Raw genomic sequence first — 21159 nt, forward strand, 5'->3', positions numbered from 1 at the left:
ATTCAAGAAAACCTGTCCTTCAACTTGAAAGACTTACAACAGGGGCACCTGGGTTGCTTAGTGGTTGAGCGTCTGCCTTTGGCTCAGGTCATGATCTCAGGGTTCTGGGATCGAGTCCTGCATCAGACTCCCGTAGGGAGTCTGCTTTTCCCTCTGCCTAGGTCTGTGCTTCTGTGTGTGTGTGTCTTGTAAATAAAATCTTAAGAAGAAAAAAAAGACAACATAAGGGTTAATTATTTACAAAGCAATCAGTATTTCGTAAAAGGACTCATAAATTGCCCATTTACATCATTAATTTATAATTTGATTTTATGTATTCATTCAGTCATTTAATAGTTTTATTTATCAAGTGCCTACTGTGTGCCAGAGAATGCAGTGATAAGCTAAACACACATGAAGCACTGAATGAGTGAATGAATGACCAACCAAACAACAGAAGTGCTTTGCAGAGAATTTAAATAGACTGATGTGATGTAGAAGGGTTAAGAGGCTGTCATTTTAAGCTGAGATCTTGTTGACAAAATCAGGATTTTATATTTAACCTTTTTTTTTTCAAATTTTTATTTATTCATGAAAGATGCAGAGAGAGAGGCAGAGACACAGGCAGAGGGAGAAGCAGGCTCCATGCAGAGAGCTCGACATGGGACTTGATCCCGGGACTCCAGAACCACATCCTGGGCAGAAGGCAGGCACTAAACCGCTGAGCCACCCAGGGATACCCTATATTTAACCTTTTAAGAAACTACAAAATATTATTTTTTACCTTTAGAGCTTTCTCTAGTCTAACGTTTCAGTAACTTAAAAAGATTTGTAGCTGTCTAGCTTCAGTGGATTCCTTGGAATCCATAGAGTGTGTCTCTTTTTCTAAAGTTTAATTAACTATTAGAGATGGAGGCAGTGCCATCCACTGATACAACATTCTCACAGTAAAACCTTATAAGAAGGGGGATCCCTGGGTGGCTCAGCGGTTTAGTGCCTGCCTTCAGCCCTGGATGTTATCCTGGAGACCCGAGATCGAGTCCCACATCAGGTTCCCTGCGTGGAGCCTGCCTCTCCCTCTGCCTGTGTCTCTGCCTCTCTCTCTCTCTCTGTGTGTGTCTCTTATGAATAAATAAATAAAATCTTAAAAAAAAAAAAACCTTATAAGAAGTTTCTGTGAACTTGAATGTTTTTTAGGAAGCTGAGTTCTTATGCTTGTAAGTAGCAGTATAATAATGGAATTTCATGTTTCTTTGATAACACTTTTCCTTATAGGTAGAGATGTAATTCAGAATGCATGCCTGTTATGTAACTAGAATCTGTTGAAATAGCTTGGTAGCTCTCTATGGGATTGTTGAGAAAAGTATCATTTGTGAAAATAATCTAAGATTCATTCATATATTCCTTCTATTTGTCAAGGACTTGCTATAATCCTTTTCAAACAACTTGCTAAATTCTGTTTCTAACCACTTTAATTTACTGTAAAAAATTATGCTGTTTTACCAGTGACTATTTTCCAGAAAATTCTGAAATTTGAGTAGTTCCTAGATTGAAATATTCTGGTTTTTATACCTCATACAAATGAAACTTTTACTTACTATAATTTTATACTCTTGACTAAATTAGAGCCTTATTTTTTGAATTTATAATATCCTTACACATCTCTAGTTTAAAATGAGATGCGTAAATTTTTAGAAAGAGGATTCTATTATAATGATTCTAGTGACAAGAGATTATATATAGAAACAAAACAACTATCAGAAGTTTTTACTTATATAAGTTTCTGGTCTTTTGGTACCTGTGTCTGATAATGATGTAAGTATCATATATTTTCTTCCTTTTAAAAATTTTCTTTTATTCTGTAGCATGTTTTTGGCCCAGAGGAGATTCTGCTCTCTTGAGAGTAGAGCAAAATTCCTGAAGACAATTTATTCTTCAAAAATCCTTGGACTCCCTACTTCTGCTGTAAGTATTACTTAATCACATATATAGATAAATACTGTACATATCTTGTGGTGTCAAAAAAAGATACAATTTTTCAGCTACTTTATAAGCGTTTTATAGAATGAGTATTTCTATGATACATAAACCAGAGGTATCATTTGTCATTGCAGGAACTGACGTTCCCTGAGCTACTGCTTGCCTGTGTATGTATCAGACACAGTGCCAGGCATTGCCTATTCATTTCTCTTTTTATCTTTACAAAACTCTTCAAGTTATGAATTGTTATATTCCTGTTCTACAGGTGAGACGGTGGAGGCTTAGATAGATGTAGGAAGTTGCCCAAGGTTACAGCTTTTAAGTGGCATAACCAAAATACCACACTCACTCCTGTCTAGTTCTGGCACTCTCAAGGGCATGCCTTGTCTACTGGAAATAAGATATTATAATGACTATAAGGGCTGGCCTCGTGACTTCCAGGTTATAGAAAATATGGCAGATTGAGGAGCATGTTCTGTGAAATCATGGGAAAGCAAACAAGTCCAAAACGTGGGTCATAACCACAGAATAGATAACCCAGTTTCTTCAACATGTCAGGGCATGGGAGAAAAGTGAGAGGGGGGATTTCAGAAGGACTACTCCAGGTTGAAAAGAGGCTTGAAAATTTCATCCACCAAATACAACATATGAACCTTGTTTAGAAACTTATATATATATATATTTTTTTTTAAACATTTTATTTATTCATGAAAGACACACAGAGAGAGAGAGAGGCAGAGACACAGGCAGAGGGAAAAGCAGGCTCCACGCAGGGAACCCCATATGGGACTTGATCCCAGGTCTCCAGGATCACACCCCGGGCTGAAGGCGGTGCTAAACCGCTGAGCCACCTGGCCTGGCCCTTGTTTAGAAACTTGATACAATAAACTGAAACTGTAAAAAAGATATATATTAAATTTTTTTTTTATAGAGAGCACATATACTTGAGCAGGGAGGAGGGAGCATAAGCAGGGAGGAGGGACAGAGGGGCAGAAGGAGAGAGGGGGTGGAGCAGACTCCCTGCTGAGCACAGAGACCTGAGCAGAAATCAAGAGTCAGGTGTTTAACCAACTGAGCCACCCAAGTGCCCCTGTAAAAAAGATATTTTTAAAGGAATCAGAAAAATATGAATATGGATTGGGTACCAGGTGATACTGTTAATGAAACAAAATCCAACTGAGAACATTTGAAGATCTAGCTGTTTATTAAATGACTCATGAACAGGGCACCCATCCCACTCAGGATGCAGAGAAGAGCTCCAAGGAGTTGTACAGAATGGAAGGTTTTTGTAGAAGGACAGTGAGGAAAGAAAGTAATTAGCAAAGGAGAGTAATTAATTCCAGGCCAGGTAACTTTTCCTTAGCAGGAAAATCAAGGGGTCTTATGCAGATTACCTCATCTTTCTTTGGGGGGTGGGAGGGCCCACGTGGTAGATTCTTTGACACTAATTGAAAAATTCCTGGCTAACTGGTTAGACTACATTTCTGAATACCTAATACATTACGTTAGGTATTAATCCCCAGTTTGGGAACTTGGTCTAAGTGACATCATTTTGGGCTTGTGGTTTTGTTTTGAACAATTCTCTTGCTCTCCAAGTAACTGAGAGATGTGATCAAAATTTAAGGCATTAACACCATTCTCAGCTACTATTCTTAAGCTCACAAGATTTTATTTTTCCTTTTTGTGGTACCTATAGGTCATGATATTCCTGCTTAACCTCTTGATATTCACAGGTCACAACTTTCAGTTGACACTTGTTAAGTTGGTTACTTTCTTCATTTCTTAGATGGCCCATTCATTTGGTTGGTGATTAGTGGCCACAAACATGCATTTAAAGCTTTTGAGAGAATACAATACGTCAGGGGGATTATTATGATTACTATAAGGAGGATAATTAATTGCCAGTGTTTGGTATGCACTTTGGAGCCATGGCCCCAGGACCCAAACTAATCAAAATCAAGTAAATTAAAGAAGTCAAAAAAGAAAGACCCCATGGAAGGAGTCATTTTTTCTGTGATTTTATGTAATTTAGTTTCAACTTCCAGATTTGCTAATCCAGGCACAGCAGGTGGCGTTGGCTTGAACACAGACACTTCCTTGTTCAGCTAAAAGAGAATCAAGAGCTGTTCTATTATCAAGGACAACTTTTGCTAGAGAGGCTCAAGATCTTTGTTGGGCAACTATCCCATTAGCAACAGATTGTGCATTATCTTCAAACGTGAGGGAGAGGTTTCTGATCACATCTGTTTTCATGAACTCCTGACCAGAAAAGCGTGGCCCTGCCCAAAGAAGCAAATCCTGAATCATGGATGCCTCCTAGTAGGTCTTTTTTATCTTGATGGTATAGATTCAATGAGATGTTTTAGTTTGCTTATGAAAAGTTATCAGTACAATTAGATGACTTAAGAATCATTGCCCAGCTGTGTGCCAACTAGGGATTCTTAGGCCCAAGGAGAATGATAACTGCCACAAAAAACATACAACTGTTCCCTTTAGGTGCTGCTATTAATGAATTCATTCACAGGCGCTATTGCATTCACCCTCTCAAGCCTGGAGTCCGTTAGGTTTTCAGCATCTACCAGAAGAAAACCTCCTAGCTTATAAGAATGAGTTGTTATAAACACCCTGCAAAGATGGGTGTTGCTGGTGTGATGTCTTAGAGGGAGGGGCAAGTAAGCTAGATAATCAGGAGAACAAGGAGGTACAGATGTATCAAGATTTACATAAGTAGTTGTGTCTTATTGGGTGCATACCCTTATTTTTTTATTTTTTATTTTTTATTTTTTGGTGCATACCCTTATAATTGAAGAAAATAAAGACACAGGTTGTTCTGGTTAAAAAAGTTGAAATCAATGGAACACTTTGGAGGAGTTAATTGTAATTTGCGGTGACATTAGGAAAGAAGAGAAATTAGTCACAGGGGGACCAGGGGGTCTCTAGCATCATGGACAGATTGGAATCTTTGATGACAAACCAGCAGTCAGAAGGATTACACCCCCCCACCTTAGCAATGGCCTGGGAGACACCCATGAGGGCACTATCTTTCCAGACTAATGCTGAAGGAAAAAAGAGAAAAAAAAGATTTCATGTCAAAGAATGAAGTCTTGATCCCTCCTCTTGGGCAGAAGCAGTTCACCTTGACGTGAACAACTTATCTTCCTTGTCAATTTGATTTGGAGATCTCCAGTGTCTGTACAGGACCAGAAGTCAGGTGAGGCTGTCTTTAGCTGTCAGGTGTTTATGCAAGACTCTGCCCTCTAGTTTTGCAACAGTGTCAGTGGTCAGAAACGCTTGGTAAGGTCCTTCTCAGTTGGCTGTGAGCTGCTTTGTTCCCCTCTCCCAGTGGTGCTTCCAAAATGCCCAGTCACCAGGCTCCAGACTGACCAACAGAATACTTTGAACTGGGGTCAGAGAAAGTTTCCTTAACCTGTTGATGGTAGGCTTTAGCATAAGATATTAAAGACTTACAGTAGCTGGTCTTTCTGGCATGAAGGCAGAAGGGATCATACTGGCAAGGGATCAGTAGAAAGTTGCATGCCAGTAGACTTTGTCCCTAGATTGTTAGAGGGGTCAGTACAGAGTTAATTAACTCCTGGCCAATTAGGTCTTCTCTTATTGAATCAAGGCCTTGCTTGGATGTTGAGACAATTGAGGAAGAAGTTTAGTCACATCTATATGAATTTTTGTAGGTGCTCCACTTTTTATCCTCCCAATATCAATACTGGAAGTAGCCCATTGAATTTCAGGCACTTTGATTAAACTAAGGAACTTTTGTTAGAATTCTTCTATTTCAAGGACAGATTGTAAAGAAATAAAAGATCAGGTTCAGGTTGGTCACAGAAGTCTAAGGTGAGGTCTCCATTGGAGGCAAACCATATTAACCCTTTTAATTAATTAATTAATTTTTTAACCTTTTTAACTTAGATGGAGATGGTCACCTAATAGATTGGGGGCAAAAAGGAAAAGTTTTTAGTAAAATATTCCAGAGTCATTTGTACTGGTTGAGATAGAATTTCTCTCTGAATTTTATTAGATAACCCCACTATGGAAACTTAGTTTTCACTCCAAGGGAACTGTTGTCATATGAGAGTGGAGTTTAAAGTATGAACTGTAGCTCCAGTGTCTGCCAGAATTTGGCACAGTTTCCCTTTTTTTTTTTTTTTTTTAAAGATTTGTTTATTTTATTTGAGAGAACAGTAGAGGGAGAGGGAGAAGCAGGCTCCCCACTGAGCAGGGAGCCTGACATGGGGCTTGATCCCAGGGCCCTGGGATCATGACCTGAGCCAAAGGTAGATGCCCAACCAGCTGAGCCACCCAGGTGCCCCAGTTTCCCATTAATTTTAAATTTTGTTTCTCCTTGGCTGTTTAAGAGGATTGGAGGGTAGTAGTTTACCAGAGGGTTCCTCAGAGCCTCCTCAGTTTTGAGACAGGCCCCCATCAGTTTTGTGGACAGACTGCGGGGTCTCTCCCTTGAGGGGATTTGATCAAGGAATTTGTATAGGAACTTTCAGAACAATTTTTCTTCTAATCCTTAGTTGATTACATTTGAGAAATTGGCCTCTGAGCCAGCCTTCCGATGATGAACCTCTGGGGATGCAATATAAGTTGGCCGGATATTTTCTGAGGCCTCTGGCCTTGGAGTTGTGGCTGTAAGGCGATGAGTCTAGAAGTCCTTTGTTTATGCTTTCAAAGTGTTCATCTGTGGTCATGAGTGCAGAAAGACCAGTGGCGTTCCATCCTATTTTCTGCCTTTTTATTAATCTACCAATGTCAGAGGATAACCCATTTACAAATAGACCAGCTAGAGCAGGTTGTGTGGCCTTGTCTATTATAAGGAACCCAGAATGTATAGGAAGAGCATTTCCAAATGGGCCTTCAAATCGGCTACAGATTCATCTTTCTTTTGTTTGCACGCTTGAAGAACAGACCAATCAGCGCAGGCAGGGAAGACTTTAGGAATGGCTCGCGAAAGTTCAGTTGCTACTTTGCAAGCTCTTTCTACACAAAAATCTCAGATGTCATCCTTGGGGTTTTGCCATCTCGCTTCCTGCATCCATTTATGGCCTCTCCAGGTCCTACCAGCATGCACACAAAGTAACAAAATATGGCAGACCAGGTCATAGGTCCCAGTTAGGACTAAATTCTTCTAAAAACTTTCAGGGTTCCTCCCTGGGTTTTGGAAATTCTTTAACTATGGCTCTTAAGTTGCCCTTGACCAAGGCATGAAAGATACTTGAGGGGGATTATATACAACTTTAGGTAGCTTAATTTTAAAACATAACTGTTCAATAGTCTCTTCGGAGTAGAAAGGCAGTTCAGAGAGAGACTTAGTAAAAACCTGTGGACTCAGGTAAAGAAGGATGGAGTGGAGCAGTAGGGGTCACATCGGTCTTAGTATATTTTGTTTCAGGCACCTCTTGTATTTTTTATTTTTTCATTAGCTTTTTGTAATGAGTCTCTTAATGAAGCTATTTTAGAATCTTGAAGCCTTTTGGAAACCTCTGTACACCAATTAAAATAGGTATCCCACTCTGTTTAATTTGGAAATCCTTATTTTCAAGTATACTTTTCGAATGAGTGATCTTGTCTAACTGGAACATTTCCCTTAAAGGCCAGTGCAAGTCCAGGTTGCTTTCAGTAAAATGTTACAATTTCTGTAGATATTATAGCTCCCAGCACTATAGTTTTTAGACATAATATAAGCATGCTTGACTCTAGAATTGAAGGATCCCATTAGCTTTTGGGTCTCTCAGAGCTGAACTGACACCTAAAAGGATGTGCCCTGGGTCTGGGAATTATGTATTGTTTGTTCTTCAGTGTGCCTTGTTGAATGGAAGTTTTGTTGAGGTTGGCAGGTGACCCAGTGTCAATCTAACCAGTTCTTGACCAAGAAGAAGGAGGGGTCTTCTTAAGGTGGTAAGTGCTCTAACAGCTCTCTTCATGCCCACCAATTTTTGCAGCTTTTTGACCTCCCAGATCCCTGCTAGCAGTTGCCTTTACTTACACAAAACAAGACAAACAAATGTGTGCACCTTAACATACCATCAGTAACCAAAACATGTAGCATTTAAAGCATTGCTAGCCAAAAGAAAGCCTCTCCACTGCCAGCAATGCCCAGTGTGGGCTAAACCAGGTGACTCCAATCAGGGAGACTATGGATGGGACATGGGAAGAGGATTATAACGTGGAATTAGAGACTGAGCCAAGGGCCAAAGACTGATGCTTCCTTAGAGCCTCCTGTCAGTCTAGATGGACTCATCAGCCCTGGACTGGCAAGCCAACTAGATCAGTAGCTTAAACACAAAAAGAGCAAAACTGAAACTGAGACAGCCTTACCAATGGATCCAAAGAACTGTTGTTAATTAGATGTGATAATGGCATCAGAGTTATTATAAGAAAATGTTGATAAATTTTAGAGATATATGCCAAGTACATAGAGGCAAAATGACTTAACATCTAAGATTTGCTTACTCGGCAATAGAAAAAGATGTTAAAAGGAGAAGGGGAGAGATGAAGCAAATGAGGCAAAATCATGATGTGTATATGAGTACTTTATCTTGAGTTGAGTTATCTGACTGTCATTTTCATAAGTCAAAATGGGTGAATATTAGCAATTTCATAATATTTAACCTAATTTTAATCTCTCGACTTTTTTTTTTTAAAGGTTTTATTTATTTATTCATGAGAGACCCAGAGAAAGAGAGAGGCAGAGACACAGGCAGAGGGAGGAGCAGGCTCCATGCAGGGAGCCCGATGTGGGACTCAATCCCGGGACTCCAGGATCATGCCCCCAGCTGAAGGCAGGCGCTATCCCTCTGAGCCATCCAGGCATCCCTAATCTCTCGACTTTTATGTAGGTTTGAAACTTTCATAAAAGCCATGACTAGCTTCTCTATTTGTAAGTACTATAATTTCTAACTCATAAATACCTTGAATTCTAGCTCTCTTCTTTATTACCACCACAATTATCTTATTTCAGGCCTTCATCCATACAGAAAAATTCATTGAAGCCAAGGAAGTGGGTGTGATCACCCATGGTGAACAGACAAAGCCATCATACTAAACCAAGGGTGTTTGTGTATAGAATTATCACCTACAGAGCTCTGTTAGAATGTACGTGCCCAAGAACTGTCCTAAGAGATTGTGATTCTCCAAGTCTGGAGTGTATTTTGAAAAATATTTCTCGGTAATTCTGGTACACATTCCCAGGTAAGAGCACCGACAAGGCATTATTCAGATTTGCAGATTATCTGGGATAGAATTTAACCCTTTCCACTTTTGACAACCACATCAGGAAAGTACCTACAGTTCACCAGTCCCTTTGCAGTGATATTTTGAACCTTAAGAAAAATTACTGCTCTATAAGCAAGAAAAGAAACAAGAACTCAGGATGGAAATTACTATCTGTTCTGTCCCCTACTTGAGTACCTAAATCTTAAAGGCTTAGAAACTGGGATATGAAGTATATATTATCCCTTGGTGCCAAGAAGCCAAAGAAAATAATTAGTAGATAGATGAGTGAAAGATGAAAAGGAGGAAGCAAGGAAGGAAGGAAGGAGTCATTGCTGATAAGATGTCTCATGGGGCACCCACTCCTACTGCCTCACCATGTGACCCTTGGTGAGACTGACCTTATTGAAAGGTCATTCAGACTGCAGTGTGTAGCCACTGGCTTTCTGCTTTGCTTTCATTAATGATGTGTTTTCTGCTTATCCTCAAAATAGCTTTCTTAAATGGGTCTTCTCAAGGAAATTATTCTGTATGATGCTGTAATGGACACGTTACCCATTTGTCAAAACCAGTAGAATTTGCAACACCTAGAAGGAAACGTAATAGAAAGTGGATTCTGGGGCAGCCTGGGTGGCTCAGTGGTTTAGCGCCACCTTCAGTCTAGGGTGTGATCCTGGAGACCTGGGATCGAGTCCCATGTCAGGCTCCCTGCATGGAGCCTGTTTCTCCCTCTGCCTGTGTCTGTGCCTCTCTCTCTCTCTCTCTCTCTCTGTGTGTCTCTCATGAATAAATAAATAAAATCTTAAAAAAAAAAAGTGGATTCTGGGTGATAATGTGTCAGTATTGGTTCATCAGTTGTTACAAATGTAGCACTCTGATGGGGGATGTTATTGGTGGGGAGGTAGCAAGCAGAGGGCTATGGGAACCTGTACTTTCTCCTCTGTTCTGCTGTGAACATAAAACTACTCTAAAAATTAGGTCTGGGGGGATCCCTGGGTGGCTCAGCAGTTTCGCGCCTGCCTTTGGCCCAGGGCACGATCCTGGAGACCCGGGATCGAGTCCCGCGTCGGGCTCCTGGTGCATGGAGCCTGCTTCTCTCTCTGCCTCTCTCTCTCTCTGTCTATGTCTATCATAAATAAATAAAAATAAATCTTAAAAAAAAAATTTGGTCTGGGGCACCTGCATGGCTCAGTCAGTGAAGCATCTGACTTGATTTCAGCTTGAGTCTTGATCTCAGGGTCATGAGTTTGGGCCCCACACTGAGCTCCATGCTGGGAGCTTAAAAAAAAAATAGGCTTATTTTTTTAAAGTGTCTTCTAAAATTTTCATGCCCAAAGCAAAAAAACATTTATTTTATAGCAGCTGGGCAGCCCAGGTGGATCAGCGGTTTAGCACCACCTTTGGCCCAGGGCCCGATCCTGGAGACCCAGGATCGAGTCCCACGTTGGGCTCCTGCGTGGAGCCTGCTTCTCTGCCTGTGTCTCTGCCTCTCTCTCTCTCTCTCTTGCTTGCTCTGTCTCTCATGAATAAATAAATAAAATCTTAAAAAAAAAAACTTTATTTTATAGCAGCTGAAACAAAAACTTTCCCATCTCTTTCAGTCTGTCCTTCCCTAAAGAAATCACAGCTCTCTTTTTTTTGACATGAAAATATTATCTATCGTACAATTAGTACATACCCAAGTCTCTTTACCCTGTTTGGTGTAAAGTTACTTACCCTCTTTGTAGCTAAGAGAGTCTTTGCCACTTTCTAAGTAGATGCTAGGTATTAAGTGTATGGTATGTTTTCCACCATGGATTTAACTTACTTAATCATGGCAATTGCATGGGGCACACATTTTTTTTTTTAAGATTTTATTTATTTATTCATGAAAGAGAGTGAGGCAGAGACACAAGTGGAGAGAGAAGCAGGCTCCATGCAGGGGACTGCTTCAGTCCCATGCAGGAACTCCAGTGTGAGTCCCATGTGGGACTTGATTCTGGGACCGTGGGATCATGCCCCGGGCAGAAGGCAGGCACTTAACCGCTGAGCCACCCAGACGTCCCTGGGCACACATTCATTTTCCTTATGAACAAAGGAGGAAACTGAGTTTCAGAGAGGTTAAATAACTTGCTACTTCACACAGCTAGTAGTTTTGATGTTTAATTTCAAAGCAAGATCTACCTGGCTTGAAAGCTCTGCGTATTAAACAAGCTTGGAAATGTTAATTGGAACATAGGCATGTATTACAGGGCACAGAGCTTGGCAGGCCCCCTGATCTAACCTTAACATCTCTTCCTGGTACAAGTACACAGTAGAAACCCAAGAAGTCTTGCTCACTCTCAAATCCAAATTTCTAAGAGTTGCCCTGATTAGTTTTGCCTGACTCTGTTCATCACCATTCTAATTAACTGTGAGGGGTTGGAGGATGGGATATTATCTAAACAAGCAAAAGGGTTCACCTCTTTAAGTATAAGTGGGGGGCAGTAAATTCACTTCTACAGGATCTTGGCTTAGATCCAGTTTTCAAAGAGAATAAATTAGGCTTTTTTTCCCTTCACCTGAGTCCCATATTCTGGCATTCCAACCATATATTTACTTATTTTGTCAGTCCCCAGGTTTGAAGAAACTCTTGTTTCCAATAAGCTTGTTTCTCTACAGATATTATTAGATAATTTTCAAAAAAGGGCAAAATCATGACTCTTAGAAATATAAAAATGAATATATATTAAAGAATTTTATTCACATGAGAGAACAAAACAAGTTATAGCCAGTTCAAAGGAAAGTAAAAAAGCATACATCTATATGTAATAAAGGAATTGAGTTCCAAATGAAGGCAAAACTCTTTTTTCCCACTGGATGGAGGAAAGTCCATCAAAACTCTAGAACCAGGGATCCCTGGGTGGCGCAGCGGTTTGGCGCCTGCCTTTGGCCCAGGGCGCGATCCTGGAGACCCGGGATCGAATCCCACATCGGGTTCCCGGTGCATGGAGCCTGCTTCTCCCTCTGCCTGTGTCTCTGCCTCTCTCTCTCTCACTGTGTGCCTATCATAAATAAATAAAAAAAAAAAAAATTTAAAAAAAAAAAAAAACTCTAGAACCAGAGTTTACATGTCTGTCAGTTACCGTCAGTCTGCAAAGTGCAAATATGTCAAAGACCAATTTTAGTTCTGTTAGAATCAGCCCTGTAAGTGCATGCTATAGCTATTGCATGTTCTCCACTAAAAAACACTTTTTTTTCCCACAATATATTGTCTCTCAGAGGGGATAGAGATTCCTTCCTTTTCACTCATTTTAGTCAACAAATATTAAATAGCTACAGCATATTAGATACAAGTAATTATAAAATTAAATGACTACATATGTTGCTTAAAAGTTCCAGTTAAATATGTGTGCCCTTGAGTTATAAGTTGGATTTTTATATATTTAAATTATACACTTGTATATCTTAATTCATTGGTCCCTGTTCCGTTTCCACTTCTGAGTTTTGCTTTCAGTTCTTCAACCATTACAGGAACGTTCTGTGCCATCTAGTGGCTAAAGACTGATTTGTCTGGTTTTTTGGGAATGTACATATACTCAGAGTTTGGAAGAAATCTAAAATCTATGAGATAACTCTGTTAATGTCTGCTTGCTTGAGGAGTATTTTGTCCAAAAGGAGAAAGAAACCATGATTTCAGAATGCTCTGGAACCTTTTTTTAAATTAAAAATTTTTTCATTTTTTAATAGATCTCTATGTCTTAGAGCATTATTGATAGGTTTAGAGAACAAAATTGAGCAGAATCTAGAGAATTCCCATATATCCCCTGCCCCCCAAATATACAGCATCCCTTTTTATTGTATCGCCACCACAGTGATGCATTTGCTCCAATTGATGAACCTACATTGAAACATCATTGCTACTCAGTGTCCATAGTTTATATTGGGGTTCACTCTTAGTGTTGTACATTCCATGGATTTTGACAATGTATAATGACACAAATGCACCTTTATGGTATCCTGCAGAATAGTTTCACTGTCCTAAAAATCCTGCCTTCTACTTGTTTATCCCTCCTTCCCCCCAAGCCCTGGAAACCACTGATCTTTTTACTATCCTCATGATTTTGCCTTTAAGATTCTTCATGTGTTGTCTTTGCTGAATAGCTCATTTCTTTTTAGCACTGAATAATATTCTGTTGTCTGGTTGTATCACAGTTTATCCATTCACCTAGTGAAGGATATCTTGGTTGTTTCCAAGCTCTGGCAATTATAAATAAAGCTGGTATAAACATTCATGCACAGGATTTTTTATGAACATAATTTTTTGACTCCTTTGTGTAAAAACCAATGAGAGTGATGACTGGGTTATATAGTATCTTTAATTTTATAAGAAACTACTCTGGCAGCTTTTTAAAATCAGCTTTATCAAGATACAATAAACAGCATCCATTGAGTATAAAACTCAATGATTATTTAAAGATGTGTATATATATGAAACCATTGCTAAGTCAACATACAGAACATGCCCTTCATTCCTAAAAGATTCCTTTATGTTCCTTTGCAATCCATCCTTCACTCTGTTGATTTGCTCTAGCTTTATAGATTAGTTTGCTTTTCTGAAAAAATTACTATTTTAAGGGTGTCTGGATAGCTCAGTAAGTGTCTGGCCCTTGATTTTGGTTCAGGTCATGATCTCAGGGTTGTGAAGTCAAGTCCTGTGTCCAGCTCTGCACTTGAGCATGGAGCTTGATTCTCTCTCTCCCTCTCCCTCTGCTCCTCCCACCCCTACTCACATGTACATTCTCTCTATCTCTAGAAAAATAAAGTAATAAATAAATGAATTAATTAAAATTTAAAAAATAATTTAAAAATTATTTTGTATTAATCGGATTATATAGTGTGTACTATCTTATTCTTTCACGTGCATAATTTTTAAATTTATGTATGTTGTAATATTCATTCCTTTTTATTTCTGATCAGTATCCCATTATATGGACATACCATCATTTGTTTATTCCTTTATCTGTTAATGGACTTTTAGGTTGTTTCCAGTTTATTGCTGTTGTGAATAAAACAATTATGAACATTTGTGTACAAGCCATTGTATAGCCATACATTTTCATTTCTCTTAGATAAATACCTAACAGGGTGTTATACTATGCATTGGCAAACTGAATTTAAATTAAGAAACAAAAACCTAACAGTGGAATGGTTCAGTTGTAGGGTACATTTATTTAATTTTTAAGCTAAGTGGCTTTCCAATGTGGTTGTACCATTTTACATTCCCACCAGGGGTTGTATGAGTTCCAGCTGCTCCACATCCTTACCAACACTCAGTACCTACAATTTTAGCCATTCTGATCTGTATCTAGTAGCACCTCATTGTGGTTTTATTTTGCATTTCCCTAATGACTAATGACATTGAGGATCTTTTATGTGCTTTTGGCCACCATTCATATGTCTTCTACAAAGGGGCTGCCAAATCTTGTTTGCCTTTCTATTGAGGTATAAAAGTTCCTTATGTATTCCAAATAGTAGTCTTTTTTAAGATATGTGTTGTAATACTTTCTCCCATTCTGTGGGTCACCTGGCAACTATTTAAGATTTGTGAGCCCGGGTAGCCCTGGTGGCCTGGCCTTCGGCCCAGGGTGTGATCTTGGAGACCTGGGCTCGAGTCCCATGTTGGGCTCCCTGCATGGAGCCTGCTTCTCCCTCTGCCTGTGTCTCTGCCCTCCTCTTCTCTGTGTGTGTCTCTCATGAATAGATAAATAAAATCTTAAAAAAAAAAAAAAAAGATTTGTGAGCCCACTGAATGATATTGTAGGAGAGGAAAAAAAAAATATCTACCCTCCTAGGTTTTCTGATGGAGGCCCTGCAAATTAGATTTACAAAAGACAAATTAACTAGAGTAAAACATAGTTAATTAACATATGCATTGTACCTACACATGAGAGAGCTCAGTGATGAGTAACTAACTCAGAAGGTGTGGTTACAAACTTGGGTTTGTATAGCATCTTAAGACATAAATGTATAGAGAAGTGACAAGACAAATGAAAAGGGGCTTAGGAACGGAATATCAGGGTAATTTTAATAAGCGTTTTTATGTAGACTCCTCTGGTGCTATTTCAGATAATAAGAGTCTAGAATTGTCTCTATAATCTTGCTTATCCTGGTAGAGAGGGGAGGGCAGAGAGTTTTTCTTTCGTCTGCTTCTCAGTTGCATTCAGCTCAAAATGGTCCTTATGTCAAAGTGACATACTTTGGGGTAGCATAATCGGATTCTCTACAAAATCATAATAGATTTCATAGAATTTTTTTAAGTCAACCAGTAATAATAAACATTTTTTTAATGTTTACCATGTGCCACTGCACTATGTGCTTTACATGATGTCTCCTTTAATCCTTCTAACTGTCCTATTTTGTAAATACTATTTTCATCTCCAATGTACTAGTAAGAAAATGTGGATTTGGAAGGGTTTAGTGATTTTCTTTAATCACACTCTTTAGGTCTTTAAACACCATACTATATGTCGTCGGGTAGATTGTGTTTAAATAGTTTCCTATGGCCACTGTAACAAATTACCACAAACTTGGGGATCCCCAGGTGGCTCAGCAGTTTGGTTGCCCACCTTGGGCCTGGGGCGTGGTCCTAGAGTCCGGGGATCGAGTCCCACGTCGGGCTCCCTGCATGGAGCCTGCTTCTCCCTCTGCCTGTGTCTCTGCCTCTCTCTCTCTCTCTCTGTCTCTCATGAATAAATAAAATAAAATCTAAAAAAAAAAAAAAATTCCACAAACTTGGTAACTTAATAATATAGAAATTTATTATTCTCAACTCTGATTCAAATGAAAATGAAATTTTCAAATGAAAATTCAGTCAGTATCACTGGGCCAAAATGAAGGTGTCAACAAGAGGCTCTAGGAAATAATCTGTTCCTTATGTCTTCCAGCTTCTGGGGGCTGCTGGTACTCCTTGGCTTATGGTCATATCAACCTAATCTTTAAGGCCAGCATCTTCAGATTGCCCTCTGCTCCATTTTCATATGGCCTTTTCATTTGCATACTTCTAAAGATACCTGTGATTATATTTAGGGCCCACCTAGTTAATCCAAAAAAGAATCAAGACCAACTCAAGACCCTTAATTTAATCACATCTGCAAGAATGTAAGGATATATATCAATGTACAAAGCAATAGTCACAAGTTCCAAGGGTTTGGATGTGGACATCTCTTGAGAGGTCATTTCTGAGCCTACCATAGTGGGAATTATGAGAAGATCATATCAAACAGGGGGGAAGAATTTGAATAAAAACATGGGAAATAGGTGCCTGGGTAGTTCAGTCAGTTAAGCGTCCAGCTCTTGATTTTGGCTCAGGTCTTTATGTCAGGGTTGTGGGATCAAGCCCTACATTGGGCTCTGTACACTGGGCATGGAGCCTGCTTAAGATTCTCTCTCTTTGGGGAACCTGGGTGGCTCAGTTGGATGAGCATCCAACTCTTGCTTTTGGTTCAGGTCGTGATCTCAGGGTCATGAGATTGAGCCTTGTGTCAGGCTCTGTGCTCAGTAGGGAGTCTGCTTGAGATTCTTTCTGTCCCTCCCCCTGCTCTCTCTTGTGTGCACGTGCATTCTCTCTCCCTCTCTCTCTTAAAAACGAAGAAGAAGAAGGAGAAGGAGAAGGAGAAAGAAGAAGAAAGAAGAAAGAAGAAGGAAGAAGAAGAAGAAGAAGAAGAAGAAGAAGAAGAAGAAGAAGAAGAAGAAGAAAGAAGAAGGAAGAAGAAGAAGAAGAAGAAGAAGAAGAAGAAGAAGAAGAAGAAGAAGAAGAAGAAGAAGAAGAAGAAGAAAGAAGAAGAAGAAAGAAGAAGAAAGAAGAAGAAGAAGAAGCATGGGAAACAGAAATACCATGAATGTAATTAGAGAATGACAAGTGGCCCTGTGCTATTGAATCACTGTATGTGAGGGGATGGCATGGTGGAAGAGAAGGCTGGAAATAGATTATGGGCCTTGAGTGCCAGTTTTGAATTTGAACTATGTTTCATAGCTTGATGAGAATCACTGAAGATTTTAGAGCAAAGTGATAGCATCCCATCTTCTGTTTTAAGTGCATACTGTAGCACTGGGTGATAGGTTAGAGGAAAGATTCCACTGAAGTACTTAAAAGTAAGGATAGTACTTAAAAAGAGGTAGGATTTCATTCATATGTTCAAAAGGTACTTGTAAATACAACCTTCCAAACACCATTTTAGATACTGAACAAGATATAAGTCCTTGTTGTCTGAGGTTTTTGTTTTTGTGAGTAAGATAGATAATTAGGAACTAATAATTTCAAATAGTGGTGAATGTTCTAAGAAAATTAAATAGAGAAATATGCTGGGGATCCCTGGGTGGCTTAGCGGTTTAGGGCCTCCTTCAGCCCAGGATGTGATGCTAGAGTCCCGGGATCGAGTCCCATGTCGGGCTCCCTGCATGGAGCCTGCTTCTCCCTCTGCCTGTGTCTCTGCCTCTCTGTGTGTGTCTCTCATGAATAAATAAATAAAACTTTAAAAAGAAATAGAGAAATATGCTAAAATCCTTGGTGGGGCTACTAGGAAAGAGGCAATGAGTAATATTAAGGCATGTAATTTTAGAAGACCTTTTGAGGAGGGTATATTTTAATGTTTGTGTGTGTGTGTGTGCGTGCGCGTGCATGTGTGTGTGTGTTTAACCATACAAATATTTATGTAGTAGGGAAAAAACCTCATTTGCATCTCCCCCAAGGCACCATGAGGTCTGACCAAACACACGCACACAGCTTCCTTGCTACATACCAGTTTCCAAGGGCAGGAGGCAGCCATTGCTCCTCAGCATACACCCAACAAACAAAGTCAAGGTGAGGTGAAGTGGAGTGGGGAATCTGGGGAATCATTGAATAGAATGACATGAGGAGCCAGCCACATAAGTAAGACCTAACAGAAGGGCATTCCAAGCAGAGCCCACAGCAATTGCAAAGGCTTTTATATCAGCAACATTGCTGCACTCTGTCTTTTTATTCCAAGGTTGAGGCTAAAGGAGTAGCCCGCCTGTCGGAGACATGGTCTTCTCATAGTAGAGGAGAGAAGCCAAAACCATGCAAAAGCACTTATAGGTTCTTAGACATGTGTGTGTCACATCTATTGACCAGAGCAAGTCACATGGGTAATCTCAAAATCACTTCTTCAGAAAAGTAGAGGTGAATGACTATACAGAGTAATATAATGATAGGAACAAACCAGGTATGTTTGAGGTATAGAAAGAAGAAAGGCTCAGTGAAAATAGGAAACCTTGGTTTGTTTTGTCGCTGATATATCCCACACCAAAGGGTGCCTTGTACACAATACATATTCAATAAATATTTGTTGCATGAATAAATGAAAGCCAGTGTGGTTAGAATGTAAACACGACATGAGGTTGCAGTCACTAGCAATGTATCAGCTGGCATATAAGAGGAGACTTAATTTCACCCCTGCCTTAGAATTTGGTTCTACAGCCAGCTCTTTCCCCTGGCCCTCTGTTGCAGCAATAGAAGCTTCAGCTCCGTATCTTTAGCTCTGCTACAGATTCAGGGTATCTGCAGCACTCTCCCCATGAACCTTCCCGTTGAGATGGACTGCCATAGCCTGAGACCCCTCCCTTCTTTTAAGAACATCATCAACTCCTATTCCCTGGAAAATGTTCTTTTTCCCATTCCAACCATGTTTTTCAGTAGAAGCTAATTTTTTATAGAGGTACTATCCAGGGGTGTTGACAGGTTCTGGCTCAGGGAGCATACCTGGAAGAATCAGGGGATTGTGAAGTCGGGTTTGTTACCTTTATTTGAGTGATAGTGAGCACATGAAAAAGACATCATCCAAAAAAGAAAAAAAAAAGGCATCATCATTCAGCTGCATCTCTATACTTGTCATGATCTTGCTCTACACTGCTTTTGCTGACATTTTTTCATCATGGTCTTAACAACCATACTTACATAGTACTTTTTAAATTATTGGGGAAAAGCCACAGTTTATTAGCCAAGGCCAGGTCATTCAGAGTCCTTCCCTAGAATTTTCCAAATTGAAGTAGAGAAAGCAATACTCAGTCCCTCTGGTGCTGAAATTGGGAGGCGTGACTGTGCTTTTGTCTCCAGTGGAGAAAAGCAGACCAAGATTGGGTAGAAATGTAGATGAAGCAGAACCTGGTGAGATTCAGGTTTCTGGCTTCAGTTACCCATAAGCCTAGCTATACTTCTTTCCTTATTGTGGTGACATGAGCTTTCTAATAAATGCCTCTTTTTTGCCTAAACTGATTGAGTTTCTGTCTGTGCAACTAAGAGAACTGGGTAATATAGCTTCAGGAGCTTCAAAGGCATCTATGCACTTATCTGTTTCTCACACTCAAAGCTAGGAAAGAGTGTAACAAAGTTTTTTAGTCAGATTCAGATTTCTGGCAAACTCTCAAACTGGTAAAGTGTCAGTAAATTATGCAATTTTTTAAGCAATTATTTGTAAAGTTTCTTTTTTTTAAAAAAAAAAATATGTATTTAGGGGATCCCTGGGTGGCTCAGTGGTTTAGCACCTGCCTTTGGCCAGGGCTTGATCTGGAGTCCCGCGTCAGGCTCCCGGCATGGAACCTGCTTCTCCCTCCTCCTGTGTCTCTGCCTCTCTCTCTCTCTCTCTGTGCCATCAGTCAATCAATCAATCAATCAATCTTTAAAAAAATATATGTATTTATTTTAGAGACAGAACATGAAAGAGTGAGCACAGGGAGGGGCAGAAGGAGAGGGAGAGAGAAAACTTAGCAGACTCCTCAATGAGTGTGGAGCCCAACTTGGAGGCTGTTCTCATAACCCTGAGATCGCTACTAGAGCCGAAACCAAGAGTTGGACACCTGACTGCATCACCCAGAGGCCTGCAAAATTTCTTTTTAAAACAGACCTGTAGGACAGCCCTGGTGGCACAGCGGTTTAGCGCCACCAGCAACCCAGGACGTGATCCTGGAGACCCTGGATCGAATCCCACGTCAGGCTCTCTGCATGGAGCCTGCTACTCCCTCTGCCTGTGTCTCTGCCCCTATCTCTCTCTCTCTCTCTCCCCCCCCCATCTCTATGAATAAATAAATAAAATCTTAAAAAAAAATAGACCTGTATTTTTTTTAAAAAGACATTTAGGGAGTAAGTGCTGAGGAATGAAGGAAAATGATACTGTGTTATCACTATGGTTGTTGGAACATCAAATTTTATACCTTACATTTTCCATAAAAGTAAACCAAAAGTTGTGTGTTTAGTTAGCTTAGCTGGAACTAGATGACTATATATTGATATATCATCTTTCTTGTGATAATAAATACTTGTGTTTAATAGGGCATTCACCTCCATATCAAACTTTAAAATTGAAGGAAACAGAGCAGAAACCCTATAATGAAATGCACAGTGGAAACACTACCTATAATTGCAAAACACTGGAAGTAACAAATGCCCAAACGATAAGGAATGAATGAGTAAAGTGTGGTATATAAATAACCTGAAATAATATCTGCTAATTAAAAGTGAAAATTTTATGATGACTGAGAAAATTTGTAACATCATTAAGATACTCTGTTAAAAGAAAAGGCAAATGTTTTAAAAATTACATGTGATTGCAGCTATAAATAATGGATGTTTTGGCTGCCCTACCTGCCCAGACAGCACAGTAGAGGGTTGCCCATTATATGGTCATTTACTTTCTGCTCCAGCCTAGACGTGAAGTACTAGAGTCTGTTTCTCACGTCTGATTATTATCTTTATCTCTCTAACCATCAGCTTTGTTATTTCTGTTTCTGACCTTTTCTTGCACTCTTTATCCTTTTTATGCTTGACTCATAGATGTAACAGCTTCAACTTACCCAGCTTCACCGCACCATTTCAGAAGACTTTCTTACCTATCCTATCCCACCTAAAACCAACAGGTCTTACAGGCAGAGTCCTCAAAATATATATAGTTGAAACTGTAGTATACTAGAGTCATAGGATAACTGGTAATATTTTTT

At 39.6% G+C, this 21159-nt stretch overlaps 1 protein-coding gene across 4 annotated transcripts in view; it reads left to right on the plus strand.

The window, feature by feature from the left end:
- Positions 1-21159, plus strand: part of KYAT3 (kynurenine aminotransferase 3) — a 63522-nt gene that overhangs the window by 4867 nt on the left and 37496 nt on the right. For 3 of the 4 annotated variants that reach the window (XM_025417738.3, XM_025417739.3, XM_025417740.3), the window contains one exon: positions 1845-1944. In XM_025417738.3, the coding sequence (XP_025273523.3) occupies positions 1846-1944 (99 nt within the window). In that variant the 5' untranslated portion in view covers position 1845. Of the gene's footprint in view, positions 1-1844; positions 1945-8642; positions 8858-8938; positions 9169-21159 lie in introns of those variants that run through there. The other variant, XM_025417741.3, reaches the window with a different exon arrangement.

Source organism: Canis lupus, chromosome 6, assembly GCF_003254725.2.
Source record: "Canis lupus dingo isolate Sandy chromosome 6, ASM325472v2, whole genome shotgun sequence".
NCBI lineage: Eukaryota > Metazoa > Chordata > Mammalia > Carnivora > Canidae > Canis > Canis lupus.